Genomic DNA, 25,420 nt, shown 5'->3' on the forward strand with positions numbered 1-25,420 from the left:
TGTGCTTGGTGTGTCTTTTACTCAGGGCAAAACTGTGTTGCATTTGCAAATCCCCACAAGTTGCTAAACCTGCAGTGGAAATCCAGCTGTTCATTGAAGGGCAGTGCTGCCACTATACCAGTGTCTTAATGCACTGAAGCAGCATTCATGTACTTGACTCTTCAAGCTGAGGACTTCTTTTTTTGGTGGAACTGAACAAAAGGCAGTGCATGATTACAAGCACAAATTCAATTTAAGGACCATCTGTGCATTCTAAAAGTCTTTGTTGTGGTCTCTAGAATTCAATGATGCAGAATGACAAAAATGGCTTATGGTACATTAGTGTACCATGTGGGGGCTCACATCACTTCCTGGCTCTTCCTGCTGATGACTTGCCTGCTCAGCAGCAGCCAGCATCTGTTCATCTTTTGCCATTGCCTTCAGGTCAAGATAGGCAGAATGTCAAGTAGGTATTCTCTACAGATTATTGTGAATTGAGTGCAGCAAATCTGTGCTCTGCAGTGAAATAACAGGACCGAACATGACACTGAAAAATAAAAACCAAGTTCATTCAACTAAAAAAAATGTTATGAACGTTTCTGGGCACTTTAAGACACACCAAGAATCTTATTGTTGAGGTAAAAGTTTCAATCCAGGATTGCAGGTCAGTTACATGTTAACACACTCTGCCTGGGGACTGACCTTTGCAGCAATTAAGTTGGCTATAGCTATTTCAAGAGCTGATTTGGCTTGTGACACTCTAAGTTAGAAAAACAACTAATCTGTTTCAGGAAGGTGAGTGAACACCATTGCCTGAATATGTCATCTCCTTTCCCATCTAGTTCAAAGCTTCTGCCTTCACAGATCCCTTGATTTCCTGAGATGCAGCTCAGAGGCCAGAGCATCTGCAGGCTGCAGATGTAGCACAGGTCACCCTGGGAGAGCCTGTGATGTGTGAGCTGGGGATAATTGTGAATGATTATGCAAATTTACTTAGAAACAGAAAAGCAGCCTGGAAGATAAGCTCTGGGAAGGATAGATGCTGTTGGAGGAGCCAGAGGGTAGATGAAGTACAGCAAGTCTGAGGGAAAGACGAAAGCTCCCACAGGGCAATGTCAGTGCCCAAAACAAAAATGAAAAAGCTGATAAAGTCCAGAAAGGTGACTGACAAGGACAGAGCTTAGGGTCACTCTGATTTGTTGTTCAGGCTCAGCTTTGATGAATGATGGCAAGACTTAAGCCAGAGTGATGCTACTGGCTAACATAGCTTTTCTAAATGGAATCTCATTTCCTGGAAGGCATTGTTGCTTTGCTCTGGTCTGTCTTTGTGAATATGTTTTGTCTTCTGGGAGTCACACATACTGTGCGGAGGAGCTTCAGATCTGCATGGCAGGTATTGCTCAAAGACAGTGTTTCTTAGCTTAAACAGTTGCAAAAAGGGGATGTAAAATCTAAGTGTATTTAATGGGTAGACACTGCAGGGGAAGAAGTGTCATCCAGGATGAAATAAGGATGGAGTTGTGTGTAAAAGGAGTGAGACAAATCCAAGGAAATTCAGCCTCAGGCTGGATGTCAGAGACAAAGCCACAGCAGAATACCTTCGTCAGACAAATTAATGACTTCCCATACCCCAACTTTGTGCACATCTTAAGTGAGGGTGTTGTTGCTTTTGAAAATGCAAACACTGCACTGCCCGTTTTGTGGGTGGAAGCAGCCCTGTGCCTCCAGACCAGGAGCTATTTTAGAATACTTTGTAGTACCCAGACAGCTTCTGCAGCTGGAAATAGCATAAGGTCTTTGGAGAAACAAATGTGTCATACTGTTGGAAACACACAGGCTCAGACTAAGGAGAAGTGTAGACTAGATTGTCTTCCCAAGTGACAACCTACATCATGGATGTAGGCAGCACTGCATTTCTTTTCCATGTGTATGTTGCTGCAGCAGGGTATGGATAAGATATTCCACATCTGACTGTTCTGTTATTTTGGGTTTTTTTAACAGGCCTGTGCAGAGATTTTCCTTCCCTCTCTTGTCCCCATGTGGCAGCCGTTCTTATGCAAATGAAGTCGATCAGGTGAGTGTGACTGTGGCTACCAGGAGCTAGTTCTGCTGAGCAGGGGTTTTAAAATCCCTGAAGCCTGGTGACCAAACTCATCTTTCCAGTTTGCCAGAAAGACTCCAAGCTGGACCTCTTGAGCATACTCCACATTCTTTCCTAGCACCGAGCTTCCATTGACGTAGCACGGTATGTGCTGCTAAGCATGGAAATAAACAATCATACAAGTGGGTTTTTTCTATTTTTGGAACTCACTCAGCAGATTAAATGTTCCACCTTACAGTGGAGAGAATCTGCATGACAAATTCTTAATAAAGCACTCTTTCTGGAGAGTAGTTGTTTAAAGACATGTAAATAAATCAGTGTGTCCTCACTTCATCTGGAGAGTGGCCCTTTTTAGCAGCCCTCTCCTTGAAGATACTGACTTGCCAGGAGCAGTGCCAGGCAAAAAGGAGGGGAGTGTTTTGTCATCTTGTCTGTCTTGTGGCACAGAACTCAGCACTGTAGCAGTGCTAGAGCATGCACAACTTGCTCCATAACTCTGGAACAGAGTTTCAGAGGAACTCAGATGTGATTCTTGCATCACTGCTGGGCTTCCAGTGTGAGGAGCCTTTGCTGCTTCCACCCAGCTTCCACAATGATCAGTCCTTGAGTGTGCTGAGGAAAGCCAAATTTATAGTTTGTTAAAAGAGATGAGTCGGAGTGAATTGCAGGCAATTATTATGTAATCACACCCACAGCAGCACCTTGGATGTGCAATTGTTGCTGTTGAGCTGTCTGATGCACCATTTTAGCTTGTTATTTAACTGCTTGTTATTTAACTGCTGCCTGTCTTTGGGTTAGAAAAAGGAATTTGGAGAGGGAAGGAGGTTTACTTCCATTAAAATTGTAAGTTGGAAAAATAGGAAGACCAAAAAAACCCAACCAGACAACAAGAGTGATAACCTACTGGTCCTGATTTCACATATTAACCCCACTTGAATTTTCTTAGCTCTTATAACCCAGCCCTAGAGGGCTTAGGTGCTAGAGGGAGAATGGTAAGTGAGCAGTCAGTAAGATTAAACTGTATCCTTTCTTCAGTCAGTCTTCTCCATGCCCTATGGGCTACATGTACCCTAGAGTGGACTCCTGCCTGCTTTGAACATATAGTAACAGTTCCTGATGAAGGGAAAATATGTCTTGGGAACTGTCTGGTATATTTTCAGATTTCAAGATGGATGTGAACTGCCAGAGCATGGTGGTTTGCTTGGTCCATTTGCCTTGGAAGCCTGTTGCCAGAGGTGCTGAACTCCTCCATGTTGGGAGGGCAGTGATCCTGCCTCACTGGAGTGAACTCAGTATGAAAATGTCATTCCTTGTGTTCAGGAGGCACTGGGTAGCAGGAGCTGGCAGTGAGTGTAGAGAACATCCCTGAACAGACTGCTCCTGGCCAAGGATATGACTTGTTCTGTGTGCTGCAAATCACTGATTTCAAATACTCAATTCCAGTGCATTTTGTTCTGGTTTGTTTTGCAGATTGGCAGCAGAGCTGTGCTTATAACAGGCTGTGACTCAGGATTTGGATTTACCTTGGCCAAGCACCTGCATGACAAAGGTTTCATTATTTATGCTGGCTGCCTGCAAAAGGTAGGGAAAACAAAAACTGTTCTTCACCTGTGGCATGCGCAGTGACACATAGCAACTCCAGTCTTCCCTCTCCACTCTGCACAGCTTTCTGCCAAGGAGAGGGTGGCTGGTACTCCAAAGGGAAAGACACAGGTGCTTGAATTTCACAGAGCAGAACCAGAACTGAATGGTATCTAGGGAGGTTCTTATTCAAGTCTGTTTGAATAAGACCACATTTTGGTCTGTTCCATGTCTGATGAACTGGAATCCCAAATCTAATTTTATAGGCTTAATCATAAGCAAAGTTTGATGTCAGGCTGTAGTCTGGACTTTTGTCTCTGCTCTCAGACTGTATATATTTATGCAGGGCTTATTTTGATTAATTTTGAAATACACCAAACCACCAGTGATTTTATGGCATGTGTTTTGAGCATATTTTTCTATATTCATGAGCACAGCCATGCCATGGTGTGTATTGGGAGTCTCCTGAAATAGTTGTGGGGGTGATGGAGTCCTACTAGTGCAAATGAGAGAAGAATCAGGCCACAAACAGCTTGGTGGCAAAGCATTGATGGTCATGGAGAACAGGAGAGTTTTAGTCTCTCTCTCCTTATGAAGCACTGCACTTTTCTTAGCTGCACGTCCATTTCCTAACAGAAACAAACTTACTCCTCAGGATATCCTGGGGTGGGTGGATTAGTTTGATCTAATATTTACTCCTCAGGATATCCTGGGGTGGGTGGATTAGTTTGATCTAATATTTTAGCTCACTCATCACTATAAACGTATCTTTAATAGTGATACTATTTAAAGAGAATTTGCCAGGTATTCTTCAATGTTATCCGACTTTCTTCTAGTATTTTTGGTTTTTTTTTTTTTTTTTTTTTGCATTATTACTAAGTTTTGCTTAAATTGGTAGTTTGTTTCTGCTGCATTTTTTCAAAATAGGTGTCTGTCTCAATAGCTCCGTGTCTTGTGTCTCAGTGTTGGGTCAAAGATTTATTTGTTAACCTGGGCTCCCTCTACAGGCGTCACAGCAGAACAGGAACACTTGGTACAAACTGCTGCCTCTTAAAAGGGCTCAAGACAGAGGGTAGATAAGTACTTTTTTGATAGATGTTTCTACTCAGCTTTTGTAACTGAAGATCAACATTAGAGAATATAAGAAGACTGCAAACCTAAAAAACACTGTTTTGACTAATAGCCTGTCTCTATGTTGACAGAAGTCAAACTTCAGAGTTGCAAAGTTACTTATGGGTTTCATTTCTTCTGTCTGAGCTGCTAAAAAGACACAATTTTCAGTGGACATATCTAACAGTTACTGAAACCTCCCTTCTGTTTTTGTTGTCCTCAGTACTTTTTCTACAGAATGCATGTTCGTGGAAAATCTTGGTCTCTGACAATTTCAACATAAGCTGACATGCAGCAGCATGCCAGAAGTCTTTCAGACTTTGATCAATATTTACTTCCTCACAGAAGAATCAGCAGAAAGCTTTGCAGTATCACTCTGTAATTAAATACTGCTTCTTCAGCTGAACTCACACACCATGTTCCAAAATCTGTGTGGCCATGCCAAGAATGGTAACAGCAGTTGTCATCAGAAAACACTGGAAAATGCCAAAGCTCCTTAGCTGAGTGGCCTCCTATGTGTCTTCAGGCCATTATACTTTCTGTAGAACAAAAACAGCTCCAGGAGACTGAGCTGATTTTTTGCTGTGCTACAGGCTTCTCTAGCAAAACCATAAGCAGAGTTCTGATCAGAGTATAATTATTGCTGGTGCTGATTTTAACAGCAGAAAAAGCTTGGTGTTTTTAGATGCTAGATAAAAGTGGAGGTAGAAATAGGGAACATAATCTTTGTCTTGTATATATTTGACTTAGCCCTGATATAGAGGAAATGACTCTGAAACTTCAGTGTCACTTCCATGGGTTTGTTTTTCACAGAACACCTGCACATCAGGAGCAGACTGCTGCTTGGGGAGCCACTGTGTCCTCAGGGCATGCACAGTTCTTAGGAATGCTATGTCCTTACTGCAGATTAAAAGTGTCTGCAGTGATGACTCTTTATTAGGAAAGATTTCCTAAAGTGGCTAGATCCTGAGCACCTGACTGTAATTTTACTAAAGGAAACATGAAAGAGAAGCATAGAGTCATGACTGAGGGGAGCCCAAGGATGGATCTGTGCTAATAGTGTACTGTTTCACACACAGTTACTTCCTAACGTTTTCAGTGGCAAATACACTCATGTGAGAGTTGTGTTGATGCTGCATTGCCAAAAGACAGTGGTAGACTGGATCCAATGAACGCTCATGCTGCAGCTGTTTTATTTTTACCTCTTTGGTAAACATATGGAGAAGCCAGCTGACACAAGATGAAGAAGGTATTTTTCCATCCGTATCTGTTACCATTGGACATATGTGATGTTTGTCTCTGCTGTCAGGAATGTGGTGGAACCCCTGTTTGCTTTGTTCTGCGTGCTCAGGCTTGCAGGGGAATGAGAAGGCAGAGGTCCTCTGAGAATGGTGGCACACAGGCTGGCTACTGCAGGGCTCCACAGGAGTGCTCAGAGCCACAGGGTGTTAGAGACCAAGGACACACTGAAATAGATACAAGCTGAAGCCCAGGAGTCTCAGAGAGGGAACATGGAACGAGGAAGGCAAGGCAGCCATATGCTTTTCCAGTGTGCGAGAGCTGGGCTCGCTTGCCTCAGGGACAGTGTGCCCTGGGGCTGGCAGCAGAGATGTACTGGTCTCCTGCTGTAGCATGAGAAGATCCTTTCACTGCTGTGTATGGGCCTGGGGATTGTGGGACAGGCTGCATCCCCTGCCAGGACACACCAGGTGTCCCACTTCAACATCTCCCATCTGCCCTTGCTGAAAGCCAAGGAATGGCCTTGTGGGTGTGGGTTAACATCCAGAGTCCAATTCTTGGCCAGAATCCCAGCCCCAGGAGTCCTTGTCCAAGCACCCAGCTGCATGTGGGTGGGAGGGCAGGAGGGAGCTGGCTTGCAGAGCCCACCCTGTCAGGGTTGAGGAAGAAGATGCTGTGGACTTCCCAGCAGAGCTATGAGGCCTCTAAGGCTGGTGCAACCCCGAGATTTTGTTGCACCTCATAGAACTGGGATCAGGGAAAGAAGGACCTGGGCCTTGTTTTCCTTCTTTCCTTTAGCGATATGGGCTGTTTTCAAGAGACTTGCATGTTTGCATTTGCTGATTCCCTGATGGCATTCCCACATTTGCCACTCATATGCTTTCCAATGCTTTGCCATATAGACTGCTTTGGCACCACAGTGCTTTTGAGTGAGCAACAAACTTAGCACCAAACTCTTTTCAGTCACTCTAACACCACCATCAAACTGTGCATGAGACTTCTAACCACTCCTTTCTGTAAGCAGTGTGCTTCCCTAGGAAGAGAGAGCAGTAGATGCCCTCTCTTAAGGACAAATACTAACTGGTGTTAACAGTCTGTGATGGAATATGGAAGCTTGGAGGAGAAGACAGGTGATGCCAGGTAGTTATGTTAGTAACTGAGCACAGTATATAAGCATAGGAATGAAAGGAGCCAGGAAAAGGATTTTTGGAAGACAGGTGGCACAGAGACAGGGTTATATGGTCACCCTCATGTGGTATCCAAAGTGTGGTCTCTGAAGGGAACTCTCACTTAAGGAACAGATGGGCAGCCTGAGCTCAGACTGCAGACAAGCTCCATCTCATTGACAACTGCCTGCTGACCTCTGACAGGGAGTGCCTGTGGCTTGAGGTGCTCAGAGCAATCTAATGTCATTCAGCAGTCAGGAAACAGGCCTGCTATGAAGTACTGGCCTGTTCCCATCAGAGGAAAACAGCTATCTAGTCAAAACCCCTTATTTGTCAGGAGTGAAGGGCACTCTGATGCTTCCCTGCTGATGCAGATACAGTGAGCAAGGCTACCTAGAAGTTTGAACACTAGGGGAGGAAGAGCTGAGCAGACATCAGGTGATCCTGTGGAAATGTTCCATGTCTAGCCTGATAAATGGGAGTAACAGACTTCTAATGAGGGATGATACTGAAGGAGCTTCTTATAGCAAAGACAGGAATGGTCTCAAAATCAGATAATTTTCAGAGGTATATCTCACCATCCTTTAGAAAAGTACTCTGGATTGACTGGCAGAGTCCAGTAGCTTATAACAATGGAAAGGATTCAGGTATAGTCCCAATCTCATCCTGACATCCTTTGTCTGTGTCCTGGGAGCACCATGGCCAGGCTTCACCACTGCAAAGGGATGAGCTCTGGGCATGGCAGCCCTGTTGCCAGCAATGTGAAAAGTGTGAAAGTATCTCAGGGGTTGGCTGCAGTTAATTTGCTGGGCTGTGAGGGAATGTGTACTGAGGGAAACTTGTTCTGAGCTGAGAAAAAAGGAATGGAGATGGGAAATGAGAGTGAGAAAGAGTTGATAGGGGGAGGCAGAGAAGAGAGCAAGATGCTGGAGAAGATGCCAGGGTGAATTGCCAGCAAACAGACTAGCCAGGCTCTTCAGTATCAGACTCTGTAGCAGTCCTTTGGAGTCAGTAGTTATGGCTTCCACTGCCTGGAAACCAGTGTAGAGATCAGCTGAAGGGAGAGAGCAGTGGACAGCAGTTCCTCTTCTCGAGCTGTTGCTCCCAAAGCTGCCAGTGTGGCCAACAAGCACATGCCATGTAGATATGCAGCCCCTTGCTGGCCATTTTATACCATAACCCCCCCAAGTGAGTTGCTGTGCCCCATGTCAAGCCAAGTGAGGCTGGCATCACATTCCCACCATTGCAGCAGTGGGACATAGCTTGGCCTCATGAGCTTGTACTGAGCAGGGGGTGCTTGCTGGGTGTCTTGCTGCAGGAGATCCACCTCTGGCTGCTTTCTTGGTGGTTAGAGCAGTTTGTACCAGCTGACTTGGTACAGGACTCATGGTCAGATGGAGATGCTTGAGGAATGGTGTTCTGCAGGACCAGTCCTGTCTGCTCCCCTTCTTCCTAGGGCTGCAGGACTGTCCTGAATATTCTGTGACTGCCCTGTGCACTCTTTTGCTTGATTTGATAGTTGGTAGGTGTTTGATATTCTGCACAGGCTCTTTAGCCAGATTGAAACCAGCACTTTCTTCCCCTCTAGGACAAGGGGGAGGGTGGCTCCAAGGAGCTGGATGCCATGAAGAGTGATCGAATGAGAACTGTCCAGCTCAACGTCTGTGACAGCAAAGAAATGGACCGGGCGGTGGAGCATGTGCAAAACAGCCTCGAGGACCCAGAGAAAGGTGGGTGTATGCAATGGGCTCTGAGGCAACAGAGGGGACAGGAGCTTCCTTGGCTGGGCTCCGAGAGCATTGCCAGAGCGTATTTCAAAAGCTGAGCATGTGATCGAAGGACACGAATCTTTGAGGAGCAGCAGGGAAGAGCAAATGGCCTGTTTGAATATTGTACCATATCAGAAAGGTTCCCACTTTACACAGCATCTACAAAAAACTGCTTTGTTCTCCTCTAGCTCTTATAGGGACATTGGCAAAAACCAGAGTGGTGTTCAAGGCTCTGGGATTAGTACTTTGTTCCTGTGAACTGAAGTTTATTGTGACTCCCTTTCTGTCGTAAAACATGCCCCATGCCCAAAGATTGGGAATTAACAATGGAAATGTGTCCCCCACTCTTTCAAAAGGCAGAGGAAGTTGAGAGGTTTTCCAAAGAATTTCCTGTGAAGCCAGCTGGGCATCATTAATGCTATTGTAGATACTACCATTTAGAGTCCAGGACTAGCTATACTGATTTTCTTAGCCTGCCTGCTTCATTCTACTGAGGTGAGCAGCAAATTCTTCTCCAGTACTGTGAAAATTGCCTTTGCTCATACATTTCTGAAACCTTTCCACCCTTTGAAGTACATTTTTCTCCTAAAGGATATCCACATTCAACAGAAGGTTGTTTTAAAGCAGAACAACCAGTAATGTTTTGGTTTGGATTTTGCAAGCTTTCTTTTGATTTTCTTTGTACTTAATTTTTACGTACGGATCTTCTATATAAATTGAGTTTTCTAGCTCTGTATTCTCAAGCACAGGCCAGGATGAAGTTGCCTTTCCTGGGCTTCTTCTGATAATACAGATCTGGACACAGTCAGTCAACAGACAAAAGTGAGTTTTTCTAAACAACAGACAGAAGCCTTTCTCAGACTTTTCTCAGCATGTTTCCTGTACCATTAGAATATGATATGAAATGAGTTAATTTTATTCAAAAGTCCTTTTTAATCTTTCTTTTTATTGCCAAGTGAGTAGGTAGCTTCAGTTGTTGCCATTTTGGTTGCAGCAGAATAAAAGGGAGAGGCCATGGCATGCATGCTCACCCATGCCTACACCCTCCTTCCCAGCACTGCAGACACTTTAGTTCTTATGGTGACAGAAGGGATTTTACTTTGAAATAATTACTCTTTTGTTAATTACAAGGTCATTCCTGTTCTTATTATTTGCATTATATATTTTACTTCTTTTAAAAAATGATGATGGATAAGAAAAGAGTGGCAAGGAGAACAGCTTAGACAAGGCTGAAGTTCTCTGCTGGCTCACAAATTCCTGGGAACCCTCATTCACAGTACTTTGTTGCTGCAGTGTTGGGTGGTACAGGCACATCTCCGTGGTGATTATATTTTCTCAGGAGACTGAAGTGCAGTCTGGACTCTCTTCTATCTGGTCTTCACCATCACAAGTCATAATGAAAAGCTCTGTTGTGTGGTTCAATAACCTAGCACAATTAATGGTGCTTGATTTTTGTCTTGTAGGGCTCTGGGGGCTGGTTAACAATGCTGGGATCTCCACATTTGGGGAAGTTGAATTCACCAGCATGGACACCTACATGGAGGTAGCTGAAGTGAACCTGTGGGGGACCGTGCGAACCACCAAGGCTTTCCTCCCGCTCATCCGGAGGTCAAAGGGTGAGTGGCAGGCCTCCTGACTGGCTCTCCCTGTAGCAGGTCCCTCGTCCTGCCACGTCCTTCTGTGTTAGAGGCCAGAAGGTCTATGGCACTTCTCTCTGCACCATCGACACCTTCCTGCCCTCAGAAATAGAATGTGGTCCCCAGCAGACACACAGATTGCCTCACCTCTCTGAGTTACACAGCAAGGCAGCAGGCCTGAAAACCAGTTATTTCTCTTTCCCATATGTGCTGCCTTCTCTTGTGTGCAACGTCCCACACAAGATCTAATCCATTATATCTTCTTTTACCTGTTCAGAAACTGCAGCTCACAATAAATTACAGTGCCAGGAGCATTCCTCCCTGCTATATAAAAATCAGCTGTGGCAGGGTGGGCAGCAGCAGTGTAAAAAGCTTCTTGCAGGGAAGTTGTTATTTTGCACTGTTTCTCTGGAAGCCTGTGATGTAAGAAAAGAGGGAGTTGTACAGCAAAGGCTGGCAGACCTGGAGCTTGCATGAGTCTCAGCAAAAAAGGTGAAAACTTTCCTGTGCTAGGGCCTACTGCCTGAATAAATGAGAGTATTTTTCACTCTTGAGGCATCTGCAGGCATTAACAATATTGCCCTGTGCTGCAGACTTGGGCTGGATGTGGCCTGAGCAGCCCTTCTTCCACCGTGGAAGGTTATCCACTTCTGATGTCAAAGTTTCTCTTTCTAACACAACTTAGCAATGAGCTCTGGTAGAAAGTGCAGATAACTCCAACCTCTACCTAGACTACAGCTTCCACAGCTCCTTACCAGCATTTTCCCCAGCCCAAATGGATGGCTTCTGGCAGGGAGAAAGGCCTCTGTTCCTGGAGCCATAACCCACTTGTCACACGGAAGAGTGCAGTGGACATAAGCTGTTCTGCCCACTGGTAGTACAGGAACAATCTATTCTATTTTGAAGAGCAGACACTCTGGGTCACCACTGGCCTTTGATTTGCAAGTAAACAAGCTCAGCTTTGGTGCCAGAGGCTTTCCTTGCTCCTGCTTTCACTTGTCTGGGCTCAGTCCAAATTGCTGCTGAGCAATCCTGTTTCCCCCCATAGAGGCTCTGTCCAGCCTCTCCTATGTTCCCCAGAGCACTGAGCTTTGTGTGTCAGCCTGTACCTGTTTCCTCAGGTAGAATGAGCCAGGGAGCACAAACCTGAAGGCCATTACCTAGGACAGCACTGCTCAGGCAGAGCCACGAGCAGGTCTGCCAGGCAGTGGGCAGGTGGGTGGATGCATGTTCAGGAATGTGTTGGGTGGTGTGTGCCGGGTACCTGCTCCAGGCCAGGTACCACGGCTCAGCTGTGCTCTGCCCGGCCTCTGCCTAGGTCGTGTGGTGAACATCAGTAGCATGATGGGGCGGATGGGCAGCCCCGCCCGGTCACCCTACTGCATCACCAAGTTCGGCGTGGAAGCCTTCTCCGACTGCCTGCGCTACGAGATGCAGCCCCAGGGCGTCATGGTCAGCATCGTGGAGCCCGGCAACTTCATCGCCGGCACCAACCTGTACAGCCCCGAGCGCATCAAAGCCATCGCCGACAAGATGTGGGACGAGCTCCCCGAGATCGTGCGCAAGGACTACGGCAGGAAGTACTTCGACGAGCAGGTCAGCAAGATGGAGTCGTACTGCAACAGCGGCTCGAGGGACACCTCGCCGGTCATCGAGAGCGTGGCGCACGCGCTCACCTCCACGGCCCCCTACACCCGCTACCACCCCATGGATTACTACTGGTGGCTGCGCATGCAGATCATGACCCACATGCCCGCTGCCATCGCAGACCGGCTCTACGTCTACTGAGGCCTCACACTCATAAGCTATCCAGGTGGGAAATTTATTTTAAAGAGAGCTTTGTACACACTTCCCATTAGTCCTTTTTAAATTTTTCTAACCTCGTTTCAGAGTACTGTATTTTAGCTCTAAAGGGTTCATTTAAATATCTGATGTAACCTAAAAGGCAGTAATTTGCAAGGGATGTTTCATAGGCAGGAATATGTTATGTTTGTGCAGGGACAATGATTTTTTTTTTGCTATTTATTTCATGTAATCCTTTCTTTTTTCACCTCAAATATGAAGCTATAATCATTATTTAAACTGCAATTGCTCTGAAGTGTTTTCAGAATAATTTCTGCTGATGGCCAAACACAATCTTCACAATTCCTGCCTTGGATGCAGCCTTCGCACCACAAAACAGAATCCCTCCATGCTCTAATGGCAAACCACTGCTTCCTCATGACAAAGAATGTCCAACTGACTTTTCCAGGCCTGGTCACAGTAGCCCAAGGCAGAGCAGAGACTTCTTTAACTTGGGGATCAGAACTCAAAATGCTCAAGGTGCTGAAACTGAGCAACTGACCCCATCCCTTAGAATTATACTGATGAAACATTAGAGAAAAGGAACCAGTCTGCTTTTCTCACATGCTTTCTTGCAAAGGAGTTCAATGACCCAGGGACTCAACCTTGCAGACTTTCACCACGGGAGTTTCTTACTCATATGAGCATTCCCATAACTGTGAGCAGCTTTACGCACAGGACTGCAGGTGTCAGGATTGGCCTGCAGTCACATTTCCCTTCTCTTCACTAGTGTCTGAAGATAAACTCCAGAGTTAGCTTGGAGAGGAGTTTCCCTTGAGCTCCATTGCGGAGCAGATGGAGCAGAGAGGGTTATAGTCACATCAGTGAATGCCCTTCTCTCCAGGGACCTCATTTTCAGCCAAGTATTTTTACAGCAGCTTGCACAGAAGGCCCTTAACCCTGACCAGGCCTCCAGTACTGCAGCACAGGTGATGATAACAATTATAACTTCCACTGAAGGAGTTACTGAGCTGAAATACATGCCACATAACAGATCTATCAGAACATCCATAACAATAATGTTAACTTTCATCAAGCAGTCTCATTTCCATGATGGTTGTTTACATATCTGAGAAATATTTGTTTTGTACTTTAAGAAAATAAAGGAAAAAAAATGAGCCTTTCATGGGGAATTCAGGAAGAGTAATTTTTTTAAGCTTGAAAGGCAAAAATAAAAAGTAATTAATGACCATTATTAGTGAAGTTGAAAAGATCTCATGTGCTCTAGTAACATTCTGTGACATGATCAAACTCCTTTGGCTTAATAAATGTATACATGAATGGTAACAAAATTCAGAGGCTCCTTCTCTCTATTTTTGAAATATATAAGGTGAAGGCTCATATTCTGCAGTGGTGAGGTTCATGCCTGTTACATCATTCAGAGGCTCATTTGCAGTCTTGAGCTCTTCATGTCTGTACTGGGTATTGCAAGACTTATGTAGGAGTACCAGCTGTGTGCTGCATCTCGTGACAGAGATGCCTGGACTCTGTGTATTCACAGCTCTTAAACCTGCATTTGTAGTGGACTCTTGCAGATTACAAAGGATTATTATGGATTATTCCTAAGGGATCAGGAAAGGAAACTGAGCTCTGAAGAGGGGAGGGTTGTAGCAGTGATTCAGCAGGGTAGCACACAACAGGTCACTGACAGATCCCAAATAAATTCCAGGGAGAGACTGGCTGGTTTCCAGACCTTCCTGATTTTCTCCAGAATTCCAGCAGTGGTAGCTACATCTTGAGTGCGGGGCATATTGCCTTGATTTCCAATACAAGGACTCTTCTCTAGGGCAAAACATGAGTACGAACTACCCAGCAGGCACAAGGACTGAATTGCAAAGCAGAGCAAAACACCTGGATAACACTGTCTGTTGCAGATGACACAGCAGAGAGAGAAAAGCCTTTACAAGGGAAGTTCTTATAGTCTAAAATTTAGCTCTTAAGATGCTAAGTAGCATAAAAAATCACGTCATTCCACCTGGGATGCTAGCTCCCAATTTTACTACTGGGTTTTAATACAAACATCAGTGGAGTTAGATATGGAGGTGGCCTGGTTTAGGACAAATTTGGGAGGAAACTTCTAAAAGGGTCCCTCTAGAAAGCAGATTCAAGCGGCCCTTCCCCCAGTTGGTTCAAGGAAAGATTTCCTTGGAGAAAAGTGGAAAAAAATTGTTTATTTAACAAGCAAAGTATTCACAAACATTAAAAATGAATAATATTAAACAATAAAACCTCTCACTGTTCTGAAGAGAACAGTGGCAATTTCAGAAAATCCTTCTCATGGCATGTAGCTTGGCTTGCTCAGTCTCTTATCAATCCCTCCAGCGCTGGATTGCAGCGTCCTGGGCCCCGACGGGCCACAGGTGTGAACTCCCGGTGTTTTTCTGGGGTTTCACTCCAGAGCAGGGCCAATCAGTTCCAAGAAAAAGAAAAACTATAGGCTGGGGAACTTCTCTCCCTCAGCTAAGTAAAAAAAAACTACCTAAAAGCAGTGTTCTCTCCCACTGTCCTTGCTGCAGGCAACACAGTCTGTGAAAAGGAATGCTGAACACTCTTACCTTTATGTTTTTGAATACAAGTGCCTCAGACATTCCACTGCTTCTCCTTCCCCCTCTTCACTCTCAGATCTAGTTTTAAAGGTGTAAAACTTATTTCTGGGATAAAGAGACCAGTGGGGATACAATTCAGCATCATAAAGTCACCCCAGGACAGGAGGAAACTGAGTGCACAGCCAGGTTATCTCAGTTTAGCTCTGAGACCCTGGGAACAAACTTAGCAGGTGTTCAACAGCACCGTGTTCATTCCCAGCCAGAAGGATAAAGCTGAGCAGGGATAACTGCACTCACATGTACATGGCATTTCTTCTGGAGGCCCTGAACTCTCCCATGAGGTGGCCTCAGGGAGCTCTGGAGCTGTGCCATCATGCCAGGACTGAAGGTGATGTGACAGTCCCACTGCCCCGCAGTGCAAGTCACAGGGAACTGTGTGGTTTCGTGTGATGGGGAGGCAATGGCTGGGGTGCTCCTGTGCATCCACAGCTGTTCTAACATTTCTGTGTGAGTTTTCCTGACACTGGGAGAGTTTGGCAGCAGATTTGTGGTCAAGAGGGCAGCAAGCTGGCTAGGTTTTCTGCTGGGATCTTGGCAATCCCCTGATTTCAGGGTTTGCCCTGAGAAGCGCATTAAAAGCTAATCCCCTCTGGGTTTGCATGACTGTCCTTTTGACTCAGAGCGCTCGAGGTCTGTCTGCATGGTGCCACTGCAGCTCCTGGAATGGCTTCAGGCCAAGTTTATTTGAAAACTGAAAAGAACAAAAGAGGACTTGGCCAGGCACCTGGTCTTCTGTACTCTCAAGGCTGCCTCAGTGGCAGCTTCAGGAGGAGCTGGGGAGCCTGGAGGGGTCAGTTTGTAGAGGTGCACACGCCTGACCTCCAGTCTGGTCCCAGCTGGCTGGAGGAAGGGCTCTCTCTTCCCAGATTTCTTGCCAGGCGAAGACCCTTGGCGATGATGCAACAGATCTCACTGTGCAGTATCCCTTAGGCAACCTGGAGTTAAAAATAACTTTGCCTTGGGTGGTGGGAAGTAGCAGAGATGGAGTAATTTCAACTACAGCTGTTACATCTTATTCTGAGCCCTAATGTGGAAATCATGAAGTCCTACCCATTTTTTGTTCCTGGTGATGGGGGTAGTGAGTACCAGCATTTAGTGACTCCTTACTGCCACCTTATCAGGACAAAGTGCAGGGATTTCCCAGTTAAACAGGAGATCATTTCACAGCCAGAAATTCACACACCTTCAGGAGACCTGCTCCCAGTTCCATGCCTCAGCTCCCACATCCTGGCAGAGGTCTGGCCCAGGCACCCTCCTGGGTCTCAGCCAGGGTGTGGCTGAGACTTACCCTGGAGAGGCAGTTTGGAAGCAGGAAAGAGGAAAGGATCCCTCATGTTCAGGCATTGTTAAACAGCAGAGCATAGGATGTCTTCCCCAATGGAATTATATATAACAATTATATAGGTCCTCAACTAAACATAAAAGTGGCTCAGTTGCTGAGTTACAAAGTCAAATCCCTGTCTGTTCTGAGGTTGCACTGAAGCCAAGGGGGCCTTGCTTCAAGGTTTATGTGCAGCTGCTGGGACTTCAAGGGCTGTGGCTCTGAATAGAAAGTATCTCTCCAGAAAACAAGAAGGGAATCATAAGCATAACTCACACATCTGATGTCACTTCCCTGGGAAGGTAACACTCAGGATCACTGCACTGGTTTCTCTCCCCTCTTTCCCAACAGTGATGTAGGGCTTGCTGTGCAGCCTAGGGATGCTGTGGACTTAAACTGACACTTCCCTGTACAAGAGGAAGTGCTGGCCTGATACCACCAAAGCAATAAGCAAGGAGTTCTTCCTCAGTGAGTAGGGGTGCAAGGAACAGGGGATGCCAAGGCCAGGAGCAGGCTGTGCACCTGTCACACGGATGGCCACCCTTTGCTTATCACCAGCTGCCACCTGAGCATCACGACCCTCTCTGGGTGGTGGGTGAGAGTGCTGTGAGTATGGGCTGATGCTGGCAGTCAGATGGGGCAGCACATCTCTCTGTCAGCTGCAGGGACAGACTGCCCGGAGCAGGCTCAGCACTGCCCTGCCAGCAGGGAGGCTGGTGATGGCAAACATGGGGATGCCAGCTTGGCCTGTGTTTCTGGGGACCTCCACTCCCACCATGCAGAGAGGGACATGCAGTGGCACAGATGCCATCCTGCAGCTCTCCTGAAACCAGTGAGGGACAGTGGAGGTGGTTGCCTACCATTTTCTACCTTCCAAAGGGTCTCAGGACCTCAGGGTTGCCTGAAAACCACAAATCAGGCTGTTCTGCTTCCATAGCCAGCAGGCAGGTCTGTGGGGAGCACAGGGGTGAGGAGTCTGGATAAGGTGTAGGTTGTTATCTTAAAATAATTTTTGCTAACATAGTGTTTTGTTTGTGGTTATTTGAAGATGCCTTTTTGTCAGCATCTGTCCCTGATCACATATGAGTGTTTCTGACTTTCTGGAGCTCTGCCACCATAACGAACTGGAAGAGGGAGTGGACCTGGCTACAGCCTCCTCTAGTCATTCTCTCCCTCCCTTCCCTAGCACAAGGTTGTGCAATTATTTGTGTGATGTGGGACACCTTCAGCAGAAAAGCTTGTGAGACTTGTGTCACCACCCACACGAGTCCTGGGGAAACAAAGCTCTCCCAAAGCAGGGGTGCTCTGGTTTCTCAGCCATGTAGCAAGTGGGTCAGCCCACCCACAGACCACTTGGGATCTGTGGTGCTAAGGAGCTGTGCCCTGGGAATTGCAGACTCCCTGCAGCCACCCCAGACAGGTGCAGGCCTCGCCAGGGACTTTGGCCATCCTCCCTTTGCTTGTCTGGCAGGCTTCAATGTGCTGGTCCCTGCTCCCCTCACTGCTTACCTCTCCATCAGCAAATGGGGCACTGAAGAGAGGGCTTGTCTTTCCCAATAATCTAGTCCCATGACTCTAGTCTTTTATGTCCAAGGAGGACATAGAAAACTAAAATCCCCCTTCTGATCTTGTGCAGGCATTTATCCTTGACCTTTGTTTTCCAGCCATAGTTGCAAGTTGGGAAGCAACCAGAGCCTGCTCACCTCCTCTCTGAATACCCACACACCAAAACCCCCAGAAAGCTCTTTGCTGGAGCTGGGGGTGAAAGTGTAAATGTTCCCATCCTCGTTTCTTCCCCTGCTGTGAATATCAGAACAGTAGCCTAAAAATGCAGTAACATCTGGAGCAATCACTGTGGTGGTATTTCTGACTTTGCCTGGAGCAGGATGAACCATAAATCTTGTGAGATAACATGTTGCCACAGAGACTTCCAGCCAGTTTTTCAGGCCTTAGGATTCTTAATGCTGCCAGAGCATCTGAGCCAGCCCACCCAGGGCTGGGCATTACTAGCACAGAAAGCAGCAGTTTTATGTCATATCCATGAAAACAGGGTGAGTATTTGATGCTTCCCCTATCTGAGATCTTGGAGGTATTGTGGGAAACTTTACCAGGATCCAATCTACCACACAGTGAAACTGGGGTATTTGTTGTCATGAGACTGAAAGTGTGACTGGTCTGAAGGAGAGACCAGAAAAATTATAGATTGGTTAAGCAAAACTTTGGGTTATTCTTGATGTCTCACCTCTGAATCTGCACTGAGTTTAAAACCAGAGAAAGATCTTACTCCTTGATGGGTCATCAGGACCTTGCTGGTGCCATCTGGGGTTCCCCACCCTGACCATGACTCAGGATCCCATTTCAGCCCTGCCTATGGCTGTGCATTCCATCTGGAGTGGGGTTGGAGGATGCTGGTCTTCAGTCCCACTGGGCTGGATACATCCCTACAATGCCTGCCTGACCCCTCGCTCCAATGGACACAGTCCATGATCCAGCTCAGGGCAAGAGCAGTACTCTGGGACAAGGGTGATTTGCTCCTGGAGGATGCTCCTGGCACGCTGACACTGCTCACACTCAGCCTGCTGTGCTTGGCAATGGTCCTGGTGGCACCAGAGGTCAGTCCTGCCTCTGCTTCTTAACCCTCAGGCTGCTTCTCCCTGTGGAGAGGTCCCTGCTGCCCCCCTGTAGCCTGTGGATGTGGCTGTAGTGACTGTGGCTGTAGTGGATGTGGCTGTAGTGACTGTGGCTGTAGTGGATGTACCTCTGGCCGGGTGCTGGCACACAGCAGAGGGTGCTGGATCAGCAGGAGCCCAGGGAGCTGCTTTCCTCTGGCTGGCAGCACTGTCCCTGAAGCTCCTCTGGATGCCACCCTGCTCCTTGCCTCTCCGAGCCTGTTCTGTGGGGATCAGCTGTGCTTGGCAGAAATCTTTGCAGAGGAGGGAATCACCTTCCACCCCACCCTCAGGACTTCTGAGACAGGGATTTGCATTCCCTTTGCTGATGTTTTGGGACAGCCCTACCTCTCTGTGTTGTTATCAGGAGTTTCCTGTAGCAGCAAGGAGCTCACCTGCTTGGAGCAGCCCTTCCCACAAGGAACACCACTGGCCTGCCTGGAAATCTGGGTTCTGCACAGGAGAGGGAGAGGGGACCAAACCCCAGCAGAACCCAGCCCAGCCTTGCTTGGATTGATGCTACCTGGACAGCATTCCTAGGGATGAAACACTTCCTCCTCATGCTTTGAGTCCTTCTGAACTCTTTCCTTGTTTCTCAGCTCCTGGGAGATCCCTTAGGCTAATTCTCAGCAAGATCAGTGCACTTCCACCTGTGTTGTAGGCACTAATGAGGGAATGGCTTGACAGGGTCAGTTGGGGTGGAAGGGCAGCAAGAGGCTCCCAGGCTTTGAAGAGGTTGGTAGATTTTATTTTCTGCTGTTATTTCTAAAAGCAGATTTCCTGTGCAGACTTGGTGCTGTCAGGAGGTGTGGGTGGGTGTCCTGTGGGGCAGCAGGGGATGCTGCAGGATGAGATGGGCACACAGAGGTGTTGCAGGGGTGCCAGTGGGGGACTGTAGCACCTTGAAGAGGTTACAGGGATCCTGCCATAGGATGGGTGTGTGTCCTGCTCTGGCTGCTACTGGAGGGCTGAGGGGGTGGTGGTTAGGAGGACAGGCTGTCCCCAAGATGCTGGCTCTGAATTGAACCCCCTGGAGTCCTTCTAGCCACCTGCCATTGGTGCTGTGGCTCAGCTGGGTGTCCTGAGTGCTGGGTGGAGATGAACAATCGTTCCCAGGCCCTAAAAATTCTCTTTCAGCCCTGACAGATGAGAACAAGGGGCGACATATCTGCCAGAGACGATTCAGTGCTGGCACAAAGCACAGACAGAGCCGAGCTGTGACCGGTGCTGCTGGCCAGGCACGGGCTGGTACCACCACGGGGCTGAGCCCCAGGCACCACCCTGAAAGGCCCTTTGTGGCCCTGGCTGCTGCACCCAGACCCTGGGCCACAATCCCTGCTCCCAGCCTCTTGCTGCATCCTACATACAGATGCCTTTGTGACCCGCTGCAGTTGTGCTCTGGTTTGCACCACAATGGAAACTCGGGCCCAAATCCAACAGAAATTCCTCTAAGTGGAGCGTGAAGCAGGAGCAACATGAATTTTTGGGGGCTTCCTCTAGATCTGGCCACTCTCAAGCTGTGCTAAGCAGAAGGGCTCATGTGGCAGTGTCTGGGCTGTGATGCCCTCCCAGGACATCCATCCCATCCGAATGCCACGTGTCCCACGTGTTCCTGGCAAAGGCCCATGCCAGAGCATCTCACATGGCCCCAGGGTCTGTGTGCAGGAGCTGACCTGGCTCTGGGGCCCACTCACACACAGCTCTGCCCAGCAGCACTGGGGCTTTGCTTTGCTGCTCTGTCCCTCTCTGGAACAGAGACTTTGCTGCTGATGCTGCTCCTCGGGAGCAAATGGGGCAGTAGGTGGCCCTAGGCTGGGCTCAGGGGTGTGGCCTGGCACTTACACAGGATCACACTGGAGAGGCAGCAGTGGGCAAATGTCCTGGTGAATGAGATTAACATCAGGCATTTTTCTTTCCCGCTCCAAGGAAATGTTGGGACCCTGGAGAAGTGCATCTTCTGACTGCTGTTACCCCTCTTGTGTAATTCTTTAGGAAAAACATCCAGGCATGCTAACTCCATCCCAGAAATGGAAAAAATGCACCAGAATTCCCAGCCCAGCTGATAGCCAGATCTCTGAGGAGGCGGAACACATGGTACAGCCTGGCATCTCCAGGGGATGCCCACCAGGCTGAGCTCCTGCTCCTGGAAAGCACCACTCCAACACTGCCTCCCTCCCAGCCATGCAAATGGGACTGCCAGGATTGCTGAGGTCTTTTAAATGTGCTTTTTGACAGGATTCATTGTGGTTTGACACAGCAGAGAGAAAGGGAATCCACCAGGAACTACCCAGTGCCCTGTGGATGTCTGTTAGGCTGCAGTGAGTATGAAAACAGATGACATTTTTTAGGGCTTGGCTGAAATATTCTTTAGGCTCCACTCTCAGCAGTGCTTTGAGCTGAGCTGGCAGCTTTGATCCCCCGAGCAGTTGGGAGCACATGGGACCTTCTGAGGCACTGCAGTGGTGAGCAGAGGGCAGACAGGGATTTTGCTTTGGCAGTGCTGCCATTAGCTCAGTCACAACTGCTTTGGAGGATTTCTGACAGCACACAGGCAGAGCTGGGTTTTAGCCAGCTGGTAGCCAGGATGTGTCTTCAGCTGTAACTGTACCAGTACACATTACAGCCCCACAGCAGAATTTTTAAAACGTCACATTACTTAAAAGACCTAAGTCCGGGGGAAGTGTGAGTGCCATCAGTGGCAACACCTCCTGAAGCGTCTGCAGCAGCCCCTGAGCATGCAGAGGGAAATGCAGGCGTGGCTGTTTGGAGATGCTCCTCCCAGCCTGGGGGTCTTTGCAATCAGGAACCAGGTGTGGGTTCCCCAGCAGGGGCTGTGACCCCTCTCACAGGCAGATCTGTCACTCTCCTGGCCTTTCAGGATCAGCCCTTTTGCAGCCTGATTACAGGCCTGGCTGGAAATGCAGACACATGGTTTTGGTGTGAGTCACGGAGGTGGCTTTGGTGGCTTTTCCCTCCTCAAAGCTCCTGGGATCAGCTGGCAGCATCAGCTCCTGGCCCCAAGGAGCAGATCTGCAGCCCTTTACTTGTGGAGAGATGTTTGTATGAGTGCTGAGCAGGCTCAAGGGAAGCAACTAAGAGTGCCAAGTATTATTCTGAAGATCTTTCATCTTTTCTGGGATAAGTGACCCCAGAGATGGGTGATGGGGAGGCTGGACTTCCCAGAGATCCTCAGTTGGGGGGTGGATCTACTCCTGGGCCTGGACTTGGTGTCTGCCGTGCTCCCTTTCCTATCCCTGAGGCAAGCAGAGCTTCTTGTCTTTCCTGGGAGCACAGAGACCTGCCCAACTTGCTCCTGTCTGCTAGCAGGAGTTCCTGATGTGCCTGGTTTGCAAGGAGCGGTGGGTTTTTAATTAAACTGAGTGTTACAGCTGGGGGACATGGACAAGTGACAGAAAGGAGAACCTTTCCCTGTCAGATGGGAACAGCAGCAGCATTTTTGGTGCACGGTGTTGCTCCAGAGGTCACATAACATCTGGGAGGTGAGGGGAAGCCTGACTGGGCTGCAGTCAAGGAGCACTTCATGTAGGGAATTTCTTATCAGTGTGACATAAACTGACTGCTGCCTTTTATTTGATGTGCTGTGTGGGGAGGGCACAGAGCTGCACCAGGGTGGGGACCCACAGCTCAGCTGCTGGGAACAGGCACTGCCATCAGACATGTCCTCTGCTCCCCAGTCTTCTAAACCATGACAGGCACGTGTTTGAGCACCAAGTGTCTCAGGGCTGTGATGGATCCTGATGCTTCCAGAGATAGCTGCTCCAGACAGGCTCTCACCTGGAGTTTGCTCACATGTGGCTATGTCTGGGCCCCACAGTGTTTGCAGCATCTTCCAGCTCTGCAGCAGGCAGTGACCCCAGACATCCCTCATCCTCTGATTTGTAACCCTCCTTGTCTTTGCTCTGCCCCTCACCCTGCTGGGACCCTCCTCCCTGGGCTGCAGCTCAGGCATCTTGGGCTCTCCTGAGCTCCCTGCTCAGATTCCTGCCACCTTCACCAAGGGTTCTGCACCATCCAAGACTGTTCCCAACCTTCAGAAATGCTGATAATGCCTCACTTAGTACTCAAAGGCTTACAGAGTCTTGCAGCAGCTGTAATTGTGGGAGCTGTCTTTTGTGTAGAACAAATGTTATTTTGTTTGTACTAGAAATAGGTTGGAAGAACTGTCAATGAACAGCTTTGGAAACACGTCCCAAAACAATATGAAGGATCTCAGGGTGCATATCCACAATGGGCACCACCAATGTCCTGCCTGAGAACCCACTGGATCCAGCACCATGTCCCCAGCTTCAGTTCATAGCATCAACATAAGCCTCTGGTGTAACAGCAGCCCTGCCATTTGTGCTCACTTATCAGTCTGTCTGTAATATCTCTAATCAATTATATCATTATTTATTGTTATAAAATTAGCTACCCAGAGCAACTGAAGGCTGCCCAGGGTCAGGAGGAACACAAATACCATTTTCTAACTCTGACACTCTGAGGCTCCTCACAGTGAAGGCTGTCAGTACTATTTGCAGACATCACTGCAAGGGGAAGACAATTACTGCAGGAGAACCACTTCTCCTGGGCTTAGTGATTCACCAGCCTGTGTGGGTGCCATTAATCCCCATGGGAGCGGGGGCAGGGGGCCTCACAAACATGCTATTCCTGATGCAGCATTGCAGTAATGCTGGAAATGCCATAGAGAGGTTCCCCCAGCTCTGGGGGAACCTTTTCTCCTCAGAAAATTCTCAGAGAGGGTGCAGAACTGCTCTGCAGCTCATGGCACATTAGCTGGACCATGCTGTGGGCTTTTGCAGTGATACCTGCCATCCTGCAGTGGGGATCCTTTCTTGCCTGGCAGTCTTTGCCACTGAGCTCTTCCCTGCAGCAGCAGCTGTGCTGCACAGAGTGAGGTGAAAAGCTCATCATATTCACTCACCTTATAGGTGTTCAGGGAGCTCCTAGACCCTCTGTGGTTCCCCACAGGAGCGATCACAGGTGACCCTCCTGCTACACAGCGGCACTGTCTGTGTTGCAGCCCCTGTGCCAGCTCCTGGGCTCTGCTGGGGGGACAGCTGGGCCACTGGGGAGGCTCCTCTGCCCTTGCACCCTGGGGTGTCCTGGTTTTGGCAGCTGGGTCCTGCCCCCTTCTGCACCGGCCGGTCTGACACACACAGCACTTGGCACGAGCCATGGAACAGTCAGTTTGTAATGGAAATGTTGCCTGCAGAACCTTCTCTGCTCCTCAGCAACACCTGGAGTCCCTGTGCCTTATATTACATGGTTTGTGTGAAAACATAGGTGATATCCAGGCACAAAAGGCACGATTAAAGATAGGATTATACACAGAGGAACCTACACAGGGAAGGTAAAGAGATTCTCCTTTCCAGCAAATGCTTGTACATGGGATTTACTGACTGCATTTGCAGAGGGGAGGCTTCTAGGAAAAAAAAAATACCTTTTTTTTTCCCAAGCTTTAAAAGCCTGATAAAAATCTGTGTTCATGTGTTATTTATTGCCAGAAAATATTTGTCTGACAATTATAATCCCCGCTAGTATCTCCAATGTATCCTAAAGCTTAATTGCCTGATCATTTTTGTTAGTAGTGAGATAATTATTGCCTCAACCGATAATTATCCCATATCAGCTTATAGCACCTGTGTGCAGCAGCTCTGTGTGCTCAGGAAAGGCCATTTGCTGACTCTCCTGTGAGCCTCCACAAGGCATGGCATGGACTGTAGAGCTGTGCTGTGGGTGGTGATGGAGGTGAGGAAACCTGGGGGAGGAGCAGCTGTGGGGACCGGGGAGGCAAGCAGCAACACAGGAGAGACACAGACATGAAGAGTTGAGGCAGTGTGAATTTGTCTGCCAGAGTGATCCACTCAGAGAGTGATAAAGTGGCCGTGGGCTGGTTTTTAGGGGTTCCCTGGCAGAGTGCCCTTGGGGCCGGCACTTGGCCTCTTAGCACAGGGCAGAGACGGCTGCACCCTCCTCACCCTGTTGCAAGCGGTGCTTTTGCTCACCTGAACCCTGGGGGCGACCAGGTGCTCACACAATCCCTGCAGCTGCTCGATCTCGGGGCTCCCTGACAACGGCAAAGCCAGAGGAAGGAGGATTTGTCCTCTAATTGCCTCTTGTTCCAAAAGGCAGCATGCTGCAAAATTCATTACCCTCAGACTAGTTTTAGCCCTCCTGTACAATACATTTTGTGTCTAATTTTGGTAACACGTCGTCTCCGCCACCAGCCCGGCAGCGCGTTTCGCTGCCGATGAGTAACGAGAGAAGCCTCACTGCGGCGGCAAGAGCCGCCCTGCTTGGCAGGCGCATTAGGTACCCTGCTCCTGGAGACGTTTCCAGGCTGTTTTGAGCTTTCTTGAAGTCCCCAGCACTCGTTTTC

At 48.1% G+C, this 25,420-nt stretch overlaps 1 protein-coding gene across 4 annotated transcripts in view; it reads left to right on the top strand.

Annotated features, from left to right (window-relative positions):
- Positions 1 to 25,420, top strand: part of BDH1 (3-hydroxybutyrate dehydrogenase 1) — a 58,600-nt gene that overhangs the window by 2,478 nt on the left and 30,702 nt on the right. For 3 of the 4 annotated variants that reach the window (XM_053951408.1, XM_053951410.1, XM_053951411.1), the window contains exons 3-7: positions 1,981 to 2,053; positions 3,551 to 3,661; positions 8,765 to 8,906; positions 10,409 to 10,561; positions 11,901 to 13,716. In XM_053951408.1, coding sequence (XP_053807383.1) covers positions 1,981 to 2,053; positions 3,551 to 3,661; positions 8,765 to 8,906; positions 10,409 to 10,561; positions 11,901 to 12,370 — 949 coding nt within the window. In that variant the 3' untranslated portion in view covers positions 12,371 to 13,716. Of the gene's footprint in view, positions 1 to 1,980; positions 2,054 to 3,550; positions 3,662 to 8,764; positions 8,907 to 10,408; positions 10,562 to 11,900; positions 13,717 to 25,420 lie in introns of those variants that run through there. The other variant, XM_053951412.1, reaches the window with a different exon arrangement.

The sequence above is a fragment of the Vidua chalybeata genome, chromosome 10 (genome assembly GCF_026979565.1).
Source record: "Vidua chalybeata isolate OUT-0048 chromosome 10, bVidCha1 merged haplotype, whole genome shotgun sequence".
NCBI classification, from domain to species: domain Eukaryota; kingdom Metazoa; phylum Chordata; class Aves; order Passeriformes; family Viduidae; genus Vidua; species Vidua chalybeata.